The 17,483-nt window shown below is 58.4% G+C and overlaps 1 protein-coding gene across 1 annotated transcript; it reads right to left on the bottom strand.

Annotated features, from left to right (window-relative positions):
* Positions 1-286: 286 nt before the first annotated feature.
* On the bottom strand, positions 287-17,076 carry MYBPC3 (myosin binding protein C3). The gene is made up of 33 exons (XM_024749425.1): positions 16,630-17,076; positions 15,939-16,052; positions 15,768-15,860; positions 15,538-15,686; positions 14,461-14,578; positions 13,922-13,970; positions 13,678-13,707; positions 13,451-13,504; positions 12,168-12,185; positions 11,733-11,896; positions 10,680-10,812; positions 10,437-10,439; positions 10,193-10,317; positions 10,007-10,112; positions 9,746-9,912; positions 9,225-9,390; positions 8,339-8,445; positions 8,224-8,253; positions 7,207-7,346; positions 6,878-6,958; positions 6,012-6,171; positions 5,591-5,695; positions 5,313-5,501; positions 4,100-4,234; positions 3,734-3,901; positions 2,912-3,000; positions 2,582-2,777; positions 2,187-2,326; positions 1,829-1,988; positions 1,591-1,727; positions 1,112-1,298; positions 807-844; positions 287-668 (listed from the first exon to the last, which is right to left on the bottom strand). Exons 1-32 carry the CDS (start codon positions 16,937-16,939, stop codon positions 834-836), a joined length of 3,834 nt encoding a protein of 1,277 aa, XP_024605193.1. The 5' UTR covers positions 16,940-17,076; the 3' UTR covers positions 287-668; positions 807-833.
* Between the last annotated feature and the right edge of the window lie 407 nt (positions 17,077-17,483).

The raw sequence follows: 17,483 nt of genomic DNA, 5'->3' as shown, positions 1-17,483 counted from the left end.
GTCACTTTCACTCCAGGCCCTTACAGGCACAGAACCACACTGATACTAGCACTGCCCCCCATCTAGGCTGCTGTGACCATGGGTCACCAGGACAAAGACGGGAGAGCCTGGGGATGCTGGCTCTTTTGCTAATAATACACTTTCCTCTGTCACAGCTCCTCGGTTTCCTCATTTGAAGGTGGGGAGGACTGAGGTTCCTTCTAGTATTAATGTTTTATGAACTTAGGATCCCACAATGGTCCTCCTTTAATTCATCTAGGAGAAAGAATACCTGCCTTCAGTTTGCTCTCAAGATCAAGTAAAATTTCCCGTGCTTTTTCTGAAAACAAGCATCTTGGACAAGAAGAGTCAGTTCTCTGTGATTGCACCGATCTTTTATTGCCCTCATACACTGAGAAAACACGGCAGGCCAGAGAGGCCTGTCCCCAGCCACCATTCCTGAGCCCGCACACTTTTCGCCCCAAGGATCTGAGGAGCTTCCAGATGGCGCTCTGACAGGTTAGCCTGTGCGGAGTGCCCCTCATGCCTGCTCGTCATAACTACGCTGCCCTACTGGGGCTCCCCCAGCCCAGCTCCAACACACACACTTGCACACACATCCAACAGCAGAAGGTGGCTTGTCCAACTTCCTTCGAGGCTCCTGGTACATGGGTTGGCTCCAGCTGCACCTTGTGAATGAGCAAGACTGAAAGACTCCTACTAAGAGCCACCTGCACCCCCATTTCCTGCTGGCTGCCCCTGGACCAAGGGCCAGGGCTCAGCCTTTGATTTGGGCCCTGGGTATCAGGGTGATGTGGAGTACATACCTGGCCATCCCCAGGAAGCCAGCCTGGTCACTGAGGCACTGCAGGAGAGGAGGCCATGCCATGCATGTGTTGAACCTCCCAGCACTACATGTGTTCCCCCCACCCCACCCCCAGCCTTCGGGAAGGCTCAGGCAAGCAGCTCTGGCAACAAAGTCCAGAAGCCAACACCACCTGGACATGACAGGGTCATTGCTCTTTCAGCCAGAGCGGCTGCTTGGGCCAGGACAGCAAAGCGAAAGCCCAGAGTCCCAGCTGGCACCCGGCCTTTGCCGCCACCCCAGGCCCTAGCCCAGCGGGTTCCTCACCTCGCACTTCCAGGCGGCACTCACACTGTGCCTCGCCTTGCAGGTTGGTGGCCCTGCAGACATAGACACCCCCGTCGAAGGGGCGAGTCTTCCTAATCTCCAAGGTCAACACTCCCTGCTTGCTGAACATGCGGAAGCGGGCGTCTTTGCCCAGGTCCAGGCCATTCTTGAGCCAGGAAATTTTGGGCTGTAGATGGGAAGGAGGGAGATCTCTCAGGTTGAGAGAGGACCTGGCAGGAACTTAGGCAGACTAGGCACTTGTGTTTCTACTCTGGGGATCCCACTGGAGTCCCAAACTATGCCCAAGGCCGAGTATGAACAGGGAGCCAATGAGGAATGCCAAGGCCCTGTTCAGAGAGGGCTCTGATACCCAAAAGTGGAGAGAAAACGGGGACAGGCTGCGGGGAGGACTGCTTGAGGCGGGGGCCTACGAGCCAGGTCTCCTGGGTTGGCCTGGATCGGGGCCCAAAGCTCCCTACCTTGGGGCTACCCCGGACAGCACAGCAGAGGGTAGCATTGTAGCCGGCAATGACCGAACGGTTCACCAGGGGGCGGGTGAAGCTTGGGGCCTCAGAGAAGTCCAGGGCCTTGTAGTTGGGTGGCTCATACGTGATGCCTGTTGGTGACAGAACTTGGTACCAAGAGGGCCACACCTAGCCAGGCTCGCCCCCCTGCCCCAGCCCCCGCCCGCGGGGGGTGGGAGTGAAGGTACAGCACCTGGTCTAGGGATAAAGACAGGCTCCTTGGTGGTGGCAGCTCTGTCACTGGGCCCCACCATGTTATGGCTGAAGACCCGGAAGTAGTAGCCATTGCCGATGATGAGCTCTGACACCACACAGTGGGTGGGGCGGTAATGCTCCAAGACGGTGAACCACTCCTGGGGTGTGGAGGAAAGGTAGGGGGTTCTCTGGGGCAGGCCCTACTTCCTGCCAGGGGCCTCTCTTGGGTACCCCTGGGGTCAGCACCTTCCCTGCGGAGGGGACCAGTCTAAGGATACCGGGGAGGGGCAGCTGGGGCCCAGGTCTGCCTGGACCCAGGGAGGGTGCGTGCGGGGGGCCCAGGCCCCTGGGCTCACCATGCTCTTCTTGTCAGCTTTCTGAACCGTGTAGCCCCAGAGCTCTGTGTTGCCGTCATCTTGGGGTGGCTTCCACTCCAGAGCCACATTGAAACCCCATGTCTCAGTGACCCGGATATCCTGGGGAGGACCTGGCTTGTCTGCAGGAGACAGACCCAGTGGGAAGCCCAAACCTCCTGACATCGCCTGAGTGTGAGTAGGGGACGCCAGGCTCCAGGGGCCCCCTCGCCCCTGCCAGGACTTGGCCTGCCATCTTCTGCAGGGGCTCTGGGCATCCCAGAGGAGGGGCCCCAGGCCTGGAAGACAAGAAGCTCCAGGTTGAGCCCTGGGCCCTGGCAGTCCAGCTCAGGGACTGAAAATGCTCGGACTCAGAGGGGAGCCCCAACGCCACGTACCAACGACCTGCAGGACCAGCTCGGCCTTGTCCTCCATGCTCTCGATGCGCAGAGTCACCCGGTAGGTGCCCGAGTGGGCACGGTGTGCGGCCCGGATGAACAGGATGGTGTCCGTGGGGCTGTTGCGGACGCTCACCTCCTCGCCTGCCAGTGGCTGTCCCTCTTTGGTCCAGGTCACCTGAGGCCGGGGCTTGCCCTGTGCGGGAGGACAGCTCACTCCCGAGCCTGGCTCTCCCTATCGGCCACTGCCCCAGCCTCGCTGAGATATCTGTCTGCTGGGTGTGGACAACACACGCACGGGGGTGGGGCAGGGAAGGGGGCCAGCCCTACCTGGAAAGGAATGAGGAGGTTCACGGGCTCTCCAACCTTCTTCTGGATGGTCTGGCGAAGATGTCTGGGTAGCTGGAGCCGTGGCCGTTCTGTGGGTACGAGTGAGGGGCTCGGCGGGGGCCCCCACAGCCGCAGGCCCAAGGAGCGCCACAGCGCCCTCCGCTGGAGGCAGGGCCTGGAGAGCCGCAACTAGGAAACATGCCGCCTACAGGGCCCTCCTCTCCTTTAGCTCTCCAACCCCAGCCCCAAAGCTCCTGCTTCCACCCGAGCCTCTCCACCCTGCTACAACAGGCAGGGATCAGCGAGAGTGAGGAACTTATCTGAGGTCACACAGCTAGCCAGTCGCAGGCCAGGATGCAAACCTAGGCTTTTCGACTCCATGCTCCCTGCTGTTTCCATCCCAGTTTGCTGCCTCTTTCCACTCTGAGAACCAATCCTTAAAGGACTGACTCTTTGTTGGCAAAATAATGGAAAGTGGATCTCACATGGGCCAAACTGACAAGCGACCTCACTGCTCAGTCTTTAACACATGGACAATACCTACCTTTTGGAGCTCAGAGACCCACAAAACAGAGCTCGAAGGTGATGGTACAATGACCTACATTTTCCCTGGTCCAGAACTGGGGGTTGACATGGAAAACCAAGAGGGAGGCCCTCTCTGCACATCTGGCCTGTGGCACGGGTATAGGCACCGACCCCCTCCTGTCCCTGCCCAGCATTTATCCCCTCCAAGTAGGGTCTCCCTGACTGCCCCCACCTCCACTGGACCCCAGGGGCCAGGGTGCCAGTGGCAGGTCTCATCCCTGCACGAAGAGCACTCACGCAGTATCTCCTGCACCGTCACAGGCTCCGTGGTGGTGCCAGGGGCTCCAGGCCCCGCCACATTGTGAGCCCGCACGCGGAAGAGCAGCCGAGCCCCCGTGGGCAGGTCCTTCACCAGCAACGATGTGTGCTCGGTCAGCCCCTGAAGGGCAGCCACCCACTCCGAGCCTGGGGGCGGGGGTGGGGATGAAGAGGCAAGGCCATGGGCAGTGTCCGCATCCTGCCGCCCACATCCCTGGGGGCTGACTGGGGCCTCCACTGCAGACAGGGGCCCTGCAAGGTGACAGGGACCTGGCCTGGCCTGGAGGGCAGTTCAGAGAAGGGTGCTGGGAGGCGGAGGGCCCAGGGCTGGGCTGCAGCACTCACGGCCATCCTGGCAGTACTCCACGCTGTAGCCGTCGAGGCCTCCAGCTCCCATGCGCTCTGGGGGCCTCCACTTGAGGGAGACGGTGGTGTCAGAGACATCCTCCACCGCCACGTGGCTGGGCTCACTGGGGGGGCCTGGGCAGAGGGGAGGCCAGAGAGGGGTCTGAGCGAGTCCGCACCAGCCAGGGCAGCTGAAGGACCACAATCCAGGGAAATCCTCCCCCTTCGACTGGCTTTCAAGCACTTTGAGAAATACTTCAACTCCATTAAAAGACATGTCTCTAGACAGGCTTACAAACACACACACACCCAAGCAGCATCAGCGATTACAGAAGAGATCTAAACAGGAAAAGATGCCCCAAAACAACACCAACATGCTTAGAAAGAGCCACTTTTGTCAGGTGGTGTAGGAAATTCTTTAAATGTAATTTAAGAAAAAACTGGCCTAAAACATGGAAATTTCCTGACCCTGTATGAGTAACTGAGTTGACTAAGAGCTAAGAAAACCGGAAGTCACTTCCTAAAGAGAGGCCTGGCCTCTTCTCCCCACAGGCACCCTCTTCCTGCCATCTCACCACACTGTGCCTCCCTCCCTGTGTCTGCCCCACCACAGACAGCCACCCTCCTCCCCCCGAGACTCACATGTCCCGACAGGGACAGGTGTCCTCGAGAGTGCCACACCCTCGGTGTCTGTTCTACCTTCTCAACCTCCATTATACAGATGTGCAAACTGAGGCACAGGGGAAGACGATGACTCCAGATATCCCTCCTGGGATGAAAGAGCTGGCTCTGCAAACCCCATCTCTGATTCCTGGTCCAGGGCCCTTTCCGAGGGACCCAACTGCCCTCACCCTCTTCCCTGGTTAACAAATGCTGGCTGAAGGGAGTGGGGAAGAGGGAACAATGATTTACTGAGCTGCTGTATGCCAGATGCTCCACCTGCATGACCTCATTTCATCCTATGAAGTAGATATTGTCATTATCCCCATTTTATAGATGTGGAAAGTGAGGCTGCAGAGGTCTTTCAGCTCCACCCCCTGCCAGCTGGTGACCTTGAGAAAGTCATCTAACTTCTCAGAGCCTCACTTTCTTCACCTGTGAAATGAAAGTGATTAGAGGAGACCACGGGTGTAAGCGCCAACGACTCAGTAACTGCTATTACTGGGGCCCCTGAACGGGAGGGCGTGGGGCGGGGCAGGCAGGGCAGGCTCACCAACAGGCATGAACGGCTGGGAGGCGGGGCTTGGCCTGGACATGCCCACTGCGTTGACGGCGTAGACCCGCATCTCGTAGACCACGCCCTCGATCATGCTCCGCGCTTCGTGACTCAGCTCCCGCAGCAGGTCGAAGTTCAGCCGCATCCACCGGTAGCTCTTCTTCTTCTTGCGCTCCAGGATGTAGCCTGGCGAGGGGAGGTGGGAGCTCTGGTCTAGAGCGCAGGCACCCCCGCACCCCCTGCCCTCGGCTATGTCCCCTGTGCCTTCGGCTCACCTAGGACTGGCTGCCCGCCATCGTAGGCAGGGGGCTCCCACCGCACCGTGCAGGAGTCCTCGCCCACGTTGCTGATATTGGGGGCCGCCGGAGCATCCGGCACATCTGGGGAGAGGGGACCCACATCAGCCCTGCCCGGCCGAGGCCAACGTTGCCCATCCCCACAGCACCCCAACCAACAGGCCTCCCCCACTGCCCCCAGAGCCTAAAACGATCTTTCCAGAATGCAGTTCTGATCACATCAGCAGCCTGCAAACAACCTGTTACGGCTGTGCACTGCCCATATTCACTGGTCCTAGCCCCAGCCCCCTCTCCGGATCTAAGAATGTGGCCCACAGTGTTTGTTTAGAGACTAAGTGAGTGCATGGATGGGTCCTCCCTGGTTGCTCCTGTGGCTTCCCCACCTGGACCCCTGCCTCACCGATGACCTTGACTGTGAGGTTGACCTGGTCCTCGCCCACGGGGTTCTGCACCGTGACAACATAGACGCCCTCGTCTTCCTTCTCTGCTCCCTCAACGGTGAAGATGCTGCGGTCCTTGGTGGTCTCCACTCGGACCCGGCCCTCGGTCTCACACAGCAGCTGGCGGGGGAGTAGGAGTTGGGGGGAAGGACCCAAGTCAGAACCCAGGGGCTTCTGCAGCCTCTGCAACAGCTGACAGCCCTGAGATGGGAACGGAGCTCAGTGCTGGGTCTGCTGGGGAGACACAGCCTGCGTGGAAACTGCACCCATGTGAGCATTAATCCAAGACCCTTTCCTTACCACCTGCCATGGGCACGACACCAGGGCAAGGGTCACAGGTTCTAGCTCTAGCTCTGTCATGGAACTTTAGACAATGGCCTGTCCGCTCCATGCCTCAGTTTTCCTATCTGCCGAATGGGAATAACATGACCTCACAGAGCTATTGTGAGGATCCTGAAAGACCTCAGCTGGGTAGAGGAACCAGCAGTGAGTGGAGGATGAGAAGCTGACCTGATTGGTGCCCCTGCAGCTACTCCTATTGAAAAGTGCCAGGGACCCCACTCCCTTGCTGGGAAGAAGCACAAAGTCAAGGTCAGCTCAGGAAGACAAGAGCCAGGGAGCACCCCCAGTCAGGAGGACTTCCTGGCAATGTTGAAGGTGTGAACGTGTGTCTGTCTGGGGCATGAGGGCCCCGTGGAGACCCTACCAGGGGCAGGAGCACAACTCCTGCCAGACGTGGCACCTTCACAGAGACCTCACCTGAGGGTGGATACCACATGGGCAGAAAATGACTAAGGGCAAATGAGCCACCTTCAGCCTCACTCACCTTCTTGTCAAATACCCACTCATCACTGGCACCTGAATCCCCTGATGCATCGAGGGCTGGCCCTGCTGGGACCTTATTCCTCTGGGAACAGAGCAGGAAGGAAGGAGTGAGGGGAGAGGGTCTGGCTCAGCCTGGAGGGAACCCCTGCCAAGCAACCCCTACCACTGTCCCTCCTTTGCCCACCTCCCTGACCTCTCAGCCTGCTGAGCCTCTGTGCCCCTAGTCAGCGGCCAGGGCGTGTACACGTGGGGTGGGGAGCAGGTCCCAGCATACACTAGTCCCATGCACCCATTTTACAGGTGGGGGAGTGGGGGAGGGATCCACAGTACCTTTGTGATGGTCTTCTGCCAAATCACAGTAGGAGCAGGGTCCCCGGAGATAGGAACATCCAGGCGTAGCTTGTTCCCAGCCACCACCACAATGGTATCCGGCACGCGACCTGGGCAGTCCAGGTGGATCTTGGGAGGTTCTGGCAGGGAGATGGCACAGGTCAGCGAAAGAAGAAGGGGCCTAAGGCCTATGAAAGAGGGGAAAGCTAGAAGGAGCACATGCCCCTGGCTGTTTTGTTTTTATTCTACTGAGGTATAGTTTGCACACACTAAAATGCCAAGACTTGAACATACAGCTTGATGAGTTTTGACAAATGTATACACCCTGTGTAACCACCACCCAGTCAAGATCTAAAACATTTCCATCTCCCCAGGAAGTTTCCAGGGAGGTTCATAACATCAGGTCACCTAGCGTAGCATTTCTCAACTTGTGTTTGGGAATGTCTTCCTAGAAAAAAAAATTTTCCATGGACAAACAATTAGGAAACCCGAGGTTAAACAAAGGTAAGCAGGATTTTTTAGAGCATTTGACATGCTCATGCACCTTCTGAATCAACAAGAGGTTCCCAAACTTATTTCACCGTGGAACCCTTGTAAAATGGAGTATCATATTAAGTGAACCCTGTTTAGAAAGCCCTGACCTACAGCATGCCTCAGCCTGGACTGTTCTCCTGAAATTAGGATCCTACACAGTTTAATCTAAAAGCAGGAAAGGTACTTGTAAAAGCAGAAGATTTAATAATAAAATCTCACCTCTGTGATGTCATTTGAAAGCTCACACACACCATGTCAGATCATTGTTCCTACCATCCCATAGGGGAGCCACTTCAGGATCCCCATTTTAGAGGTGAGGAAACTGAGGCTCAGAGAGACTGCAGGTGGCCCGTGGTTGTGAGTGGCAGAGCTGGGGCTGGGCCTCAGGGTCCCCACTCCCGGTTCCTTTCTTCCCTCTGCTTGTGAGTGGAAGGGAGACACGGGCAGGGCGTGGGAGGCAGCACGCAGGGGCCCAAGACTCACCCTGCCTAGGCACGAAGTCAATCTTGACCTCTGCAAGAGATGCAAGAGGAAGTGGCACCAGGGTGAAGGCAGGGCCCAGTGGCAGGGGCCCCCATGCCCCTCAGCACCTGCTCACCCATGAAGTGGAGCTTGGCAGACAGGTTACAGGCGAAGCCTTCTGGCACAAAGCTGTAGTCCGCCTCGTCTGCGGGCGTGACGTCGTCTATGGTCAGTCTGTGGACCCTGCAGGGCGGTGATGGCTCAAGGGACCCTGCTGGGCCATGCACCCCTGGCCTCACCGGACACCCCAGCCAGGGCTCCAGGGGGCCCTCACCCCACCCTGGCTCAGTGGTGTTCTAAAGTGCTCTCTTCCTCTGTGTTTGAATTTTTCAGCTCCCTTGCATGCTTTCAGAGGTAAGCAGTGTAGATGTGTCCCCTCGGCTGGGCCACTGGAGACTGGGCAGGGGCTGGTCTCATTAGTCTCCGTGAACTTGGGCCCAGATGCTCGGGGCATGAGTAAGGGAGTGGGAGAGAGTGAGGGCCCCTGGCCAGAGCCATCCTCCGAGGCCTCCTACTCTACCCTGGTCACAAGTTGGCGGTGGGGGGCGGGGGCGGGTAGCTCCCAGCCTGTCTGTATCTCTCACTGCTTTGTCTTTGTCTCTGTCTCCCTCCTTCTGTCTCCAGTGGACTCTTCTTCTCTGTATGCGTCTGCCTCTCCATACTTCTGTCTGTCTCTCTGTATCTTTCTTTCTATTTGTCTCTGTCCTGATTCTGTGTATCTGTCTCTCAATCTCTGTCTCTCAATCTCTGTCTGACTTTCTTTGTCTCTAGTTCAGTCTCAGTCCTGTCTCTAAGTGTCTGTCTCTTTCTGTTTATCTCCATCCATCTGTCTGTCTTTGTCACCATCTTCTTCTCTCTCTGTGTCTCTCTCTCAGTCTCTGTGTCTCTCCCTCTGTCTCTGTCAGTCTCTGTTTCTCTCTGTCTCTCTGTGTGTCTGTCTCTGGCACACCCTGCACACTCACCGCCCGATGTGGGACACCTTTATGCGGCTGTCAGGCACCAGCTCCTTCCCGTTCTTCAGCCACACGCCCCGCACGTTCTCATCCGACACCTCACACTTGAACACGGCCTGGTCCTTTGAGCCTACCGTCAAGTCCGCGATGCTCTGGTACACCTCCAGCTTTTTCTCTGGGGGACACAGGGCAGAGCCAGTGAGCTGGGGAGGGTGTGTGTGGGCGTGGATCCCTGTGGAGATCCCTCGGGCTTGTGAAAACACATGAGTGCAATGCATGTGTGCCTGTGACGGTGCCATGTACAAAAGGAATCTCATGTGTGCCGGGGTGGGTGACGCTAACCAGGCCCATCTGAACCTCCAAATACCCTCCAGGTGGTCACCTCAGCATCCCCATTTTATGGATGAGAAAGGTGAGGCCTGAGGTGTCAAAGTTACTTGCCCAAGGCCATGCAGGCCTCGATCCCGGGTTTGCCCAATTCTCCCACATGGCTGGGGGGCTAGTGCTGAGGGGGCCTCCCAGGGCCTCACCCTGAACGATGAGTTCAGCCAGAGCCTGGCCCCCACTCGTGCGCAGTGCGTAGTGACCGGCATCCTCCAGCGTTGCCTCGTTGATGATCAGGTGGTGTCTCTGGCCATCCTTCTTGAATCGGTATTTGAAGGTCTCCTCCCGGGTCAGTTCCACCCCGTCCTTCAGCCTGGCCAGAGGGCGGGCAGTAGGTGCCAGGGCCTCCTCTGGGATGCCCCCAGGTCCCTGGCCCCGCCCCGAGCCCCCCCGCCTCTGGCACTCACCATTTGACCTGGGCCCCCTCCTCAGACACTTCACACTCAAACTCCACTCGCTGTCCCACCATCACCAGCTGGTCCTCCAGGGGACATGTGATCAGCACGGGGGGCTCTGCCAAGCAGAGAGAGCATGATGGATGGGCCGCTCTGTGGCCCCCCTCCCCTCTCAGGGTCTCAGGACGCCAGGCCCACCTTTGACAAAGAGCTCGGTGCTGCACTTCTCACTGCCCACCACGCACTGGTAAGCCGCGTCGTCCGCCAGCGAGCACTGGCTGATGGTCAGCGTGCGCTTGGCGCCGACGGACTCGAAGATGTACCTGGGCGGGGCCAGGGTGTGGGCAGGAGAGCCATGGACGCACCTCCTGGGCTCTGGGGCCCCCCTCAAACTGCCATCGGGACCCCCGTGCCCACACCCCAAGCCTTCCAGGAGCCTTACTTGCTGTGGAGCAGAAGGGGCCATTGGAGCGTCCCAATGGGAGGAGCGAGACCGAGAGAAAATGAGCAGGGAACAGAGCCGGGAAGAAACAGAAAGGTGGGGAGTTAGACCCAGAGAGACAGGGATCCAGAGCTGGCCAGAGAGCATGGGCGGAGGGAGAGGCAGGGAGAGCACGGCCGGGGAGCAGCCCCCCAGGGCCCCTCCTCACCCTGCAGTGTCCCCGGGTCCCACTCCCACCCGCACCTGCCGCTCATCTGGATCTCCTGTCCGTTCTTAAGCCACTTGACCTCGGCGTCGGGGTCGGCCAGCTCCACGGTCAGCCGGATCTTGTGGCCCTTGCTCACCTGGTAGGCCGGCTGCAGCTTCTTCTGAAAGGCTGAGCGCTTCCACTCCTCAGCCCCCTGCTCCCGGGGCCGCCCAGCGAGGAGGGCGAGGTCCTGCCCCTCTCCTCCTCCTGCCTCCCCACATCTCTCTCTGTGCCTCCGCTGTGACTCTGTCTCTCTACCCCTGTCTGTCACCTCCTTGTCTCTTATCTTCCTGTCTTCCTTGGAGTCCTCTTCACCTGCTCAGCTCAGGGATAGGGTCCGGGGCTTTCCAAAAGGACAGAAGCTTGGCAGGAGAATGGGTGATGGAACAAACGGGCCTTCTCCTCCTCTCCACTGTTTTACCAACAACCCCCGGTTTTATGCCCTCCTGCCAGGCGCCTCTGTTGTCCCAGCTCAGTTTCCAGGGCTCCTTGTCAACCCCTTGATGGGGAAGGGCTGGCCGGAGCCCTCTCCTCGGACCCGCCTGGGGGCGAGGGGCGCTAACCTACACCCACCTGTTCTGTTTGCCTGTGAGGAAGATTAACCAGGCTCTTCTCTTCGCGGGTCGGGGGTCTCTGGGCTAAACTGGCTTCCTCCCCTTTTTTGGGTGTTGGGAGAATTAAGCAGGCTTTTTTTCCCCAAGCCGGGTAGGCGAGGAAGAGGCCGCCTGGCTTTGGCTGGGGGAGGAGGGCTGGCCCGGGCTCCGTCCTCTTCCTGTGGCGTCTCTGGGCTAACTTGGCCCTTTTCTTTTTCTGTGCGGCAAGGTGCCTGCCTGGGCCCTCCCGCTTTTTCCCCACACGAGGGGGGATTCACCTGGACCCTCCTTTCCTGAGCGTCTCTGGGCCACGCTGGACGCAGCTCTTTTTCCGTGGGCACGTGCGTGTGCGTACACGTACGCGCGTGCGTGTACACGTACGCGCGTGCGTGCACGCGCGCGCCTCTGCGCAGGCACTCACCTCGCCCTCTCCTCTCCCTGGGAGGGGTGTCTCACCTGTGCTCTTCTTCTCCTCCCGCTTCATGCCCTTGAGCCTCTTGAGCATGCCTCGCAGGTCGGTGATGCCGTGCTGGAAGGCGATGCGCTCATACTCTGACGGGGGTGCCTGCCGCAGGATCTCCCACACATCCTCCTCCGCGGGGGCCTCCAGCCTCGAGTCCCTGTGTCACACGGTCCACGTGGCGAGGCTTCAGGGCAGTCCCCATGGCCAAGACAAAACTGCAGCCCCCTCTCCTCCCCTCCCAAGCGGAAGCTGCCCCTGCCCCTCTGCCTCTTCCCTTCTGGTGGGACAGCTCGAGCTGGAGTGGGTACTGGGCCAGTGCTGGGGCTCAAGGGGGCTTAAGGCTTCAGTATGGGGGGGGGGCGCTGGGACTGGGAGGTGCTCCTGGCTGAAGTAGGGGTGACAGGTGCAGAGCTTCATGGGGCACTCACCGCGGGGTCCGGAAGCTGCTGCTCCAGGTGGGGAAGAAAAGCAGTGGACACATTAGAGGTGTAACAGAGAAGAACAAACCTGACTCCATATTGGATCTATTCCTTTAGCTCAAGCCCTTGTACTGTGTTGCCTGTTCTTGGTCATGCTGGCTCTGCACCTTTGTAAAAGAATGTTGCCTATGGCCCAAGCTATATATGATAGCCCATTCTCAAGGCTTTGCCTCCCAGGCTTGACCTTTAAAGGTATATAGCACTTTTCATTTGTATAGAGATAAAAAATTACAGAACAGAAAATAACATTTGTCTTGTTGGAGGTTTACAGGAACATTGTGACCAGACCTACATGGCCGGCTGCAAGAACAAAGGATTCCACCAAGAAGTCTGCAATAACCAGCCACACTCCCTCCCCTTTTAGTAGAAAAGAAGCCTGAATCCTAACTTGGGGAAGATGGTTCTTTGGGACACTAGTCCACCATCTTCTCAGTTTGCTGGCTTTCCCAATAAAATCGCTAGTCCTTGCCCCAACACCTTGTCTCTCAATTTATTGGCCTGTCGTGTGGCAAGCAGTCTGAGCTTGGACTTGGTAACGAAGGAATGGGTCACCCCTCCATGGACTGCAGCCCGTGGGTCCTCACCTCCACCCTCTTCCCTGCACTTATACCTCTCCGTTTACAGGGCACATGTGGCCTTGTTTATTCCTCCTGAGCTCCGGCAGGTGGGTATCAGGAGAACCTGAGGCTCAGAGACTCTCCCCAGTCAGCAGGGATCCTCAGCCAGGTCAATCTGATCCCCAGCCCTGTCATCTGTCATCCGCCCTGGTGGGGATGGCTACAGAGTCCTGCCAGTGCCCTGCTGCCCCAAAGCACTTAACCCCCATGCCCATTTTCTGGGCTGCAGCAGCATCGGCCGTACTGCAGGGTCCAGGAGAGGGAGGGACAGGACACTGAGGACACAACTCAGTTGCACTGGGCAAGGTGGGCAATTCCTGAGGCTTTGGAGCCTTCTCCCAGCTCCTGGGTCCCCAGAGCCTATTGAGATGAGCTATCGCAGACTCAAGTGTAGGAGGTCATGGGAACAGTGTGAGGATGTCAGTTCACAGGATGTAACTTCTGCTGAGCCCTCTGACTCTTCGCAACACCTGGATTGTCCCATTTGACAGGCAAGGAAACCAGTTCAGAGAGGTGCGGTGACCTGCTCAGAGCCACACAGCTGGAAAACCACGGTGCCAGAATTTGAAACTGGGCCACGTCACCTGCTCTGAGAGCTGCTACCCAGGGGCTCACCTCTTCCTCAGCAGCGAGCTGAAGTCCAGAGTCCCAGCATCCTCATGGCCGTCACTATGGAGAGGAACCCCCATAAGGCCACAGTTGAGCCATAGAAGGGGTTTGGGAGCAGGGGGTGGGGTCGTGGTGGGGGGATGGACGTGAGAGGAAGGGACACTGGCTGAACGGCTTCTCCCTGTCTATCTCAGACCCCCAGGGTCTAGGTACAGGTGGGTAGGAAGGGGTACCTGATTCGCCGACCTCCTCCAGCCAGGCTCCTGTGGGGGTTAGACTCAGTTTCTCACCTGCCCAGGGGAGCTTACTCTCTTCCATCCCCATCCTCTTCATCCTGGCCCTCCACATCACCCCAAGCCCTGACCCCCTTTTCACCCCCTGTCCTGGTCCCCCCACATTACCCCTGGCCCGAACCCCAAGGGGCCTCAGACCCCAGCACCGGCCTCCCCCAGGCCCTGACGAGAGGCGGCCACTCACGTGCGGCGGAAAGCTGATCGGAGGTCCACGTCTCCGGGGCCGATGGCCTCTGGGTTCAAAGACGGGGATGAGTCAGGGGAGGAGGCTTCAGAGGGGACGATCCCAGGAGCCCTGCCCTGGGATCTCCTGGTGTTGCAGACCTGCCCATCCATGACCCCTTGACAGTGGGCATCTGCCCCAGGACCCCATCTTCTCAGCCTTTCCCAGCCAGGGTCAAGGTACCAGGGACGTGGGGCAGTTTATCGTTCCCAGTACCTTTGAGGTGGTTCATCTCCCGCCCATCTCTCAACTTACCCTTCACCTGTTCACCTGTGCCAGGATCCCAGACACCAAGATGACTAAGACCCCAGACGAGATCTGGGCTCAAGCCCCACCCCAACCCTGGAAGCCTCGATGGGTTTCTTTCAGTATTGGGCATGTGGTCAGTGGTTGCATGGCCAGGGCTCAGCATCCTCCTTAGTATTGGGAAGTGGAGGCAGGTATGGGGACAGGACCCATGGGGAGCCCAAACCCAGAACTGATACCAGAGGGCCCCTTACCGTGGACAGTGAGGTTGAAGTTGCAGCTGTCAAATTTGTCCTTGGTGGACACCTCACAGCGGTAGCCACCGGCAAAGGTGGCCTGGGCATCTGTGATGTGTAGCTCAAACAGGTAGACCTGTGGAGGTGAGGTGTCAAGGGAGACTGGAAGCGAGGAGATGAGGCCCTTCACCCCTAAAGGAGACTGTGGGTGGTTAAGGGCCACCGACCTTCTCACCCCTCAGGGCTTAAATTAATCCATACAGTTTTGTATAAATAGAAAAAGGGGCCCCTTCTCAAGATACATTGACTGCCATCTGCTGGCACAGGGTGGTGATACAATATAAATCAAGGGTGCCTACAAGGCACATGGCATTCACTTAAGACGAGGCACTTTGGGGAATCCCCTGGTGGTCCAGTGGTTAGGACTCCACGCTTTCACTGCAGTGGGCCCAGGTTTGATCCCTGGCTGGGGAACTAAGATCCTGCAATCCACGTGGTTCGGCCAAAAAAAAAAAAAAGAGGCACTTTTGTTCAGTGCACAGCCCACACAACTGTACATGTCTACCCTGCCCTGCCAGAAGCCCCCTTGCCTGGGCTGGGACTGTGGAAGAGTGGGAGGAGCAAAGGCTGAGAGTCAAAGCACAGGTTCTAGGCCTGGCTCTGAATGACCTGGGACCAGCAACAATAAACTCTCAAGCTTTGGTTTCCTTGTCTGTATTGTGAAGAATTGTTATGGTTGATCATTGAGGGTCCCTTGAGCTCTGACACCCATCCATCTGGGGCCTTTACACCCTCACTGACTGGTGCCCCCCAAGCCTTATCTATGCCCCCTTGAGACGATCATGCCCTCCGAGCCCCCTACGTCCCACAGGTCCCCTGTGCCTCCCCATAACCCTCCTCTGAGCCTCCCCATGCTCCCTGTGTGCCCCTGGCCCCCCAACCAGCTTCCCAGGCTCCCCAGGACCTTCTGTGCACCTCCTCTGTGCCTCAAGTTTCATGGTGCCCCCTGCCTCTCTGTGCCCCCCATGCCTTCCAGGGGCTCTCCAGGTCCCCTTTCCATGCATCCCCGTGACCCCTGTGCCCCGCAGGTCCCACCTTGCTGGTCCGATCGTAGCTGTCGTGCAGCTGCAGGTGTTGCCCCACCTTGCTGCTCAGGTCCACCCACTTGCCCTTGAACCATTTGACTACAGGTGGTTTCAGGAGGCTAGCCCCTGCCACGCGGGCTGAGAAGGTGATGCTGCCACCTGCAGGAGAGGGGTGACAATCGGGGACGCCCTGCTGCCTCCCTCCCCACTTCACCCTGGGTGCAGCAGCCCTGCACTCACCCGCGGTCACCTCGCCATCCTGTGGCCTCATCACAAAGAGGCCGATGGGATCGTCAGGGACGCTGGGTCCATCAGGGGCTGCTGAGCTTGACCCTGTGGACAGAGGCCTTTGAGACCTGCCCTGGGACACCCCCATCCACTGACCCAGCCTCCCTGACCCGCCCCTCTCACCTTCAGGCCTCGGGGAGCCTCCTTCCACTTCAGTGGCCGAGGCCAGGGCTTCTCCGGGGGCTCCAGGAGCCTCAGCAGGGGTGGGAGCAGGGCCTGGCACAGGCTCTGCCTTCCCTGGAGGGGATCAGATGGGGGGTCATGGAGCAGCTTCTAACCAGAGACCCCCTCTTCTTGTCCCTGGTCCTTCCCGCCTTTGCAGTGTGTACAAAGGTTCATTCAGCTTGCCTCTCACCTTCTCCTCGCCCTCACTGGCCGTCTGTGCCCGCATTCCAGGGGCTCAGCCTGAACATCCCTCCTCTCCTTCCCCAGGCTCTGGTCTTGGTCCAGCCCCCCAGGCTGGGCTGGGTCTCCCTCCACACCCATAAGCTCATGGGGCTTCCCTGCCAGCACACACAGCCCACCAAATTTCCATCTGCGTGGGCATGTCCAGTGGGAAGGCAGGTTATGTCTTATTCATCTCTGAACTTCCCCCACCTCCGTAACAGCCGAGACAGGCCAGGGAGCCACATGGGGACACTCAGAAAGGTCTTGCTACAGAAAACGGGAAAAGGCCATTGCTGGCTGAGGGCACAGCCGAAGCAAAGGTAAGAAAGTGAGAAAACATCTCCTGCACTCTGGTCGAAGGAGAGGTGGTGGGGCTGCCCCTGCTCCCAGTAGCTCCAACTTCAGGGAAGGCTGCCCAAGGTCTTACCTGCTTCTAAGACCTTGAGGTCAAACTTGACCTTGGAGGAGCCAGCGATGACTGCATAGGACCCCTGGTCGGCAGAGCCCACGTCCCTCACTGTCAGCGTGTGCCGCGTGCCCTCGGCTACCAGGCCATATTTGTCACTGGCACTGATGTCACTGCCTGCCCGCTGCCAGCGCACCTTCACTCCTGCCCGCTCTGTCTCGGCCTCGAACACGGCAGGGCTGCCTGTGGCCACCTCCACTGACCGTGGCTTCTTGCTGAAGGCGGAAACTGAGGGGCAAATGGAATCTGCAGGGGCCCCTGGCTTGCCCATGCACACCACCCCTATAGCGCTTCTTATTAAATGCGACGATAAGCGCTTTAATGCATCACCTCGTTTAATGCTCCAATGGCTCTATGAGGTAGGTGCAGTTATTATGTCCATTTCTCAGATGAGGACTCTGAGGCTCAGAGAGGTTAAGTGACTTACCCAAGATCACATAGCCAGTAGGTAGGAGAGCCAGGCCTGTGGTCCAACCTCCATACAAGAATTTTGCTAGGTGTGTCCCTGGATACCCCACCCTCTCAGCCTGTGGAAGCCCATCCCCCTTTCACCCCACCAGCTGGGGCGCTTGGCAAGGGACCAGTACTCTGCCTACTTGGACGTGGCTAAATTTGTCCTCTAAGGGCTTCAGGCTGAGAATCGGCAACCGAGATAAGGCTGGCCTGGGAGGGAGCTGGGCTGGGGGGATGATCCCTGACATGGACAACCTTGGTAAGGGCACAGGCCAGGACTGGGACTCTGGGCTGTGACTTTCTCTGCCCTTGACTGGGGATCAGGGGCCTCTTGACCATCCCCTCCCAGAGCAGAAGGGCTG

The sequence above is a fragment of the Neophocaena asiaeorientalis genome, unplaced genomic scaffold, assembly GCF_003031525.2.
Source record: "Neophocaena asiaeorientalis asiaeorientalis breed wild unplaced genomic scaffold, Neophocaena_asiaeorientalis_V1.1 scaffold43, whole genome shotgun sequence".
NCBI classification, from domain to species: domain Eukaryota; kingdom Metazoa; phylum Chordata; class Mammalia; order Artiodactyla; family Phocoenidae; genus Neophocaena; species Neophocaena asiaeorientalis.
This window is presented reverse-complemented; position numbering and strand designations above follow the sequence as displayed.

Excerpts from the sequence above, each read along its gene's own strand:
- MYBPC3 (XM_024749425.1), bottom strand. The coding sequence starts at position 16,939 with ATGGGCAAGCCAGGGGCCCCTGCAGATTCCATTTGCCCCTCAGTTTCC. Across the intron at positions 13,708-13,921 it reads CGATCAGCTTTCCGCCGCAC|GAGCCTGGCTGGAGGAGGTC; the intron begins GTGAGTGGCCGC and ends TAACCCCCACAG. Across the intron at positions 2,327-2,581 it reads GCTGGTCCTGCAGGTCGTTG|ACAAGCCAGGTCCTCCCCAG; the intron begins GTACGTGGCGTT and ends TGTCTCCTGCAG.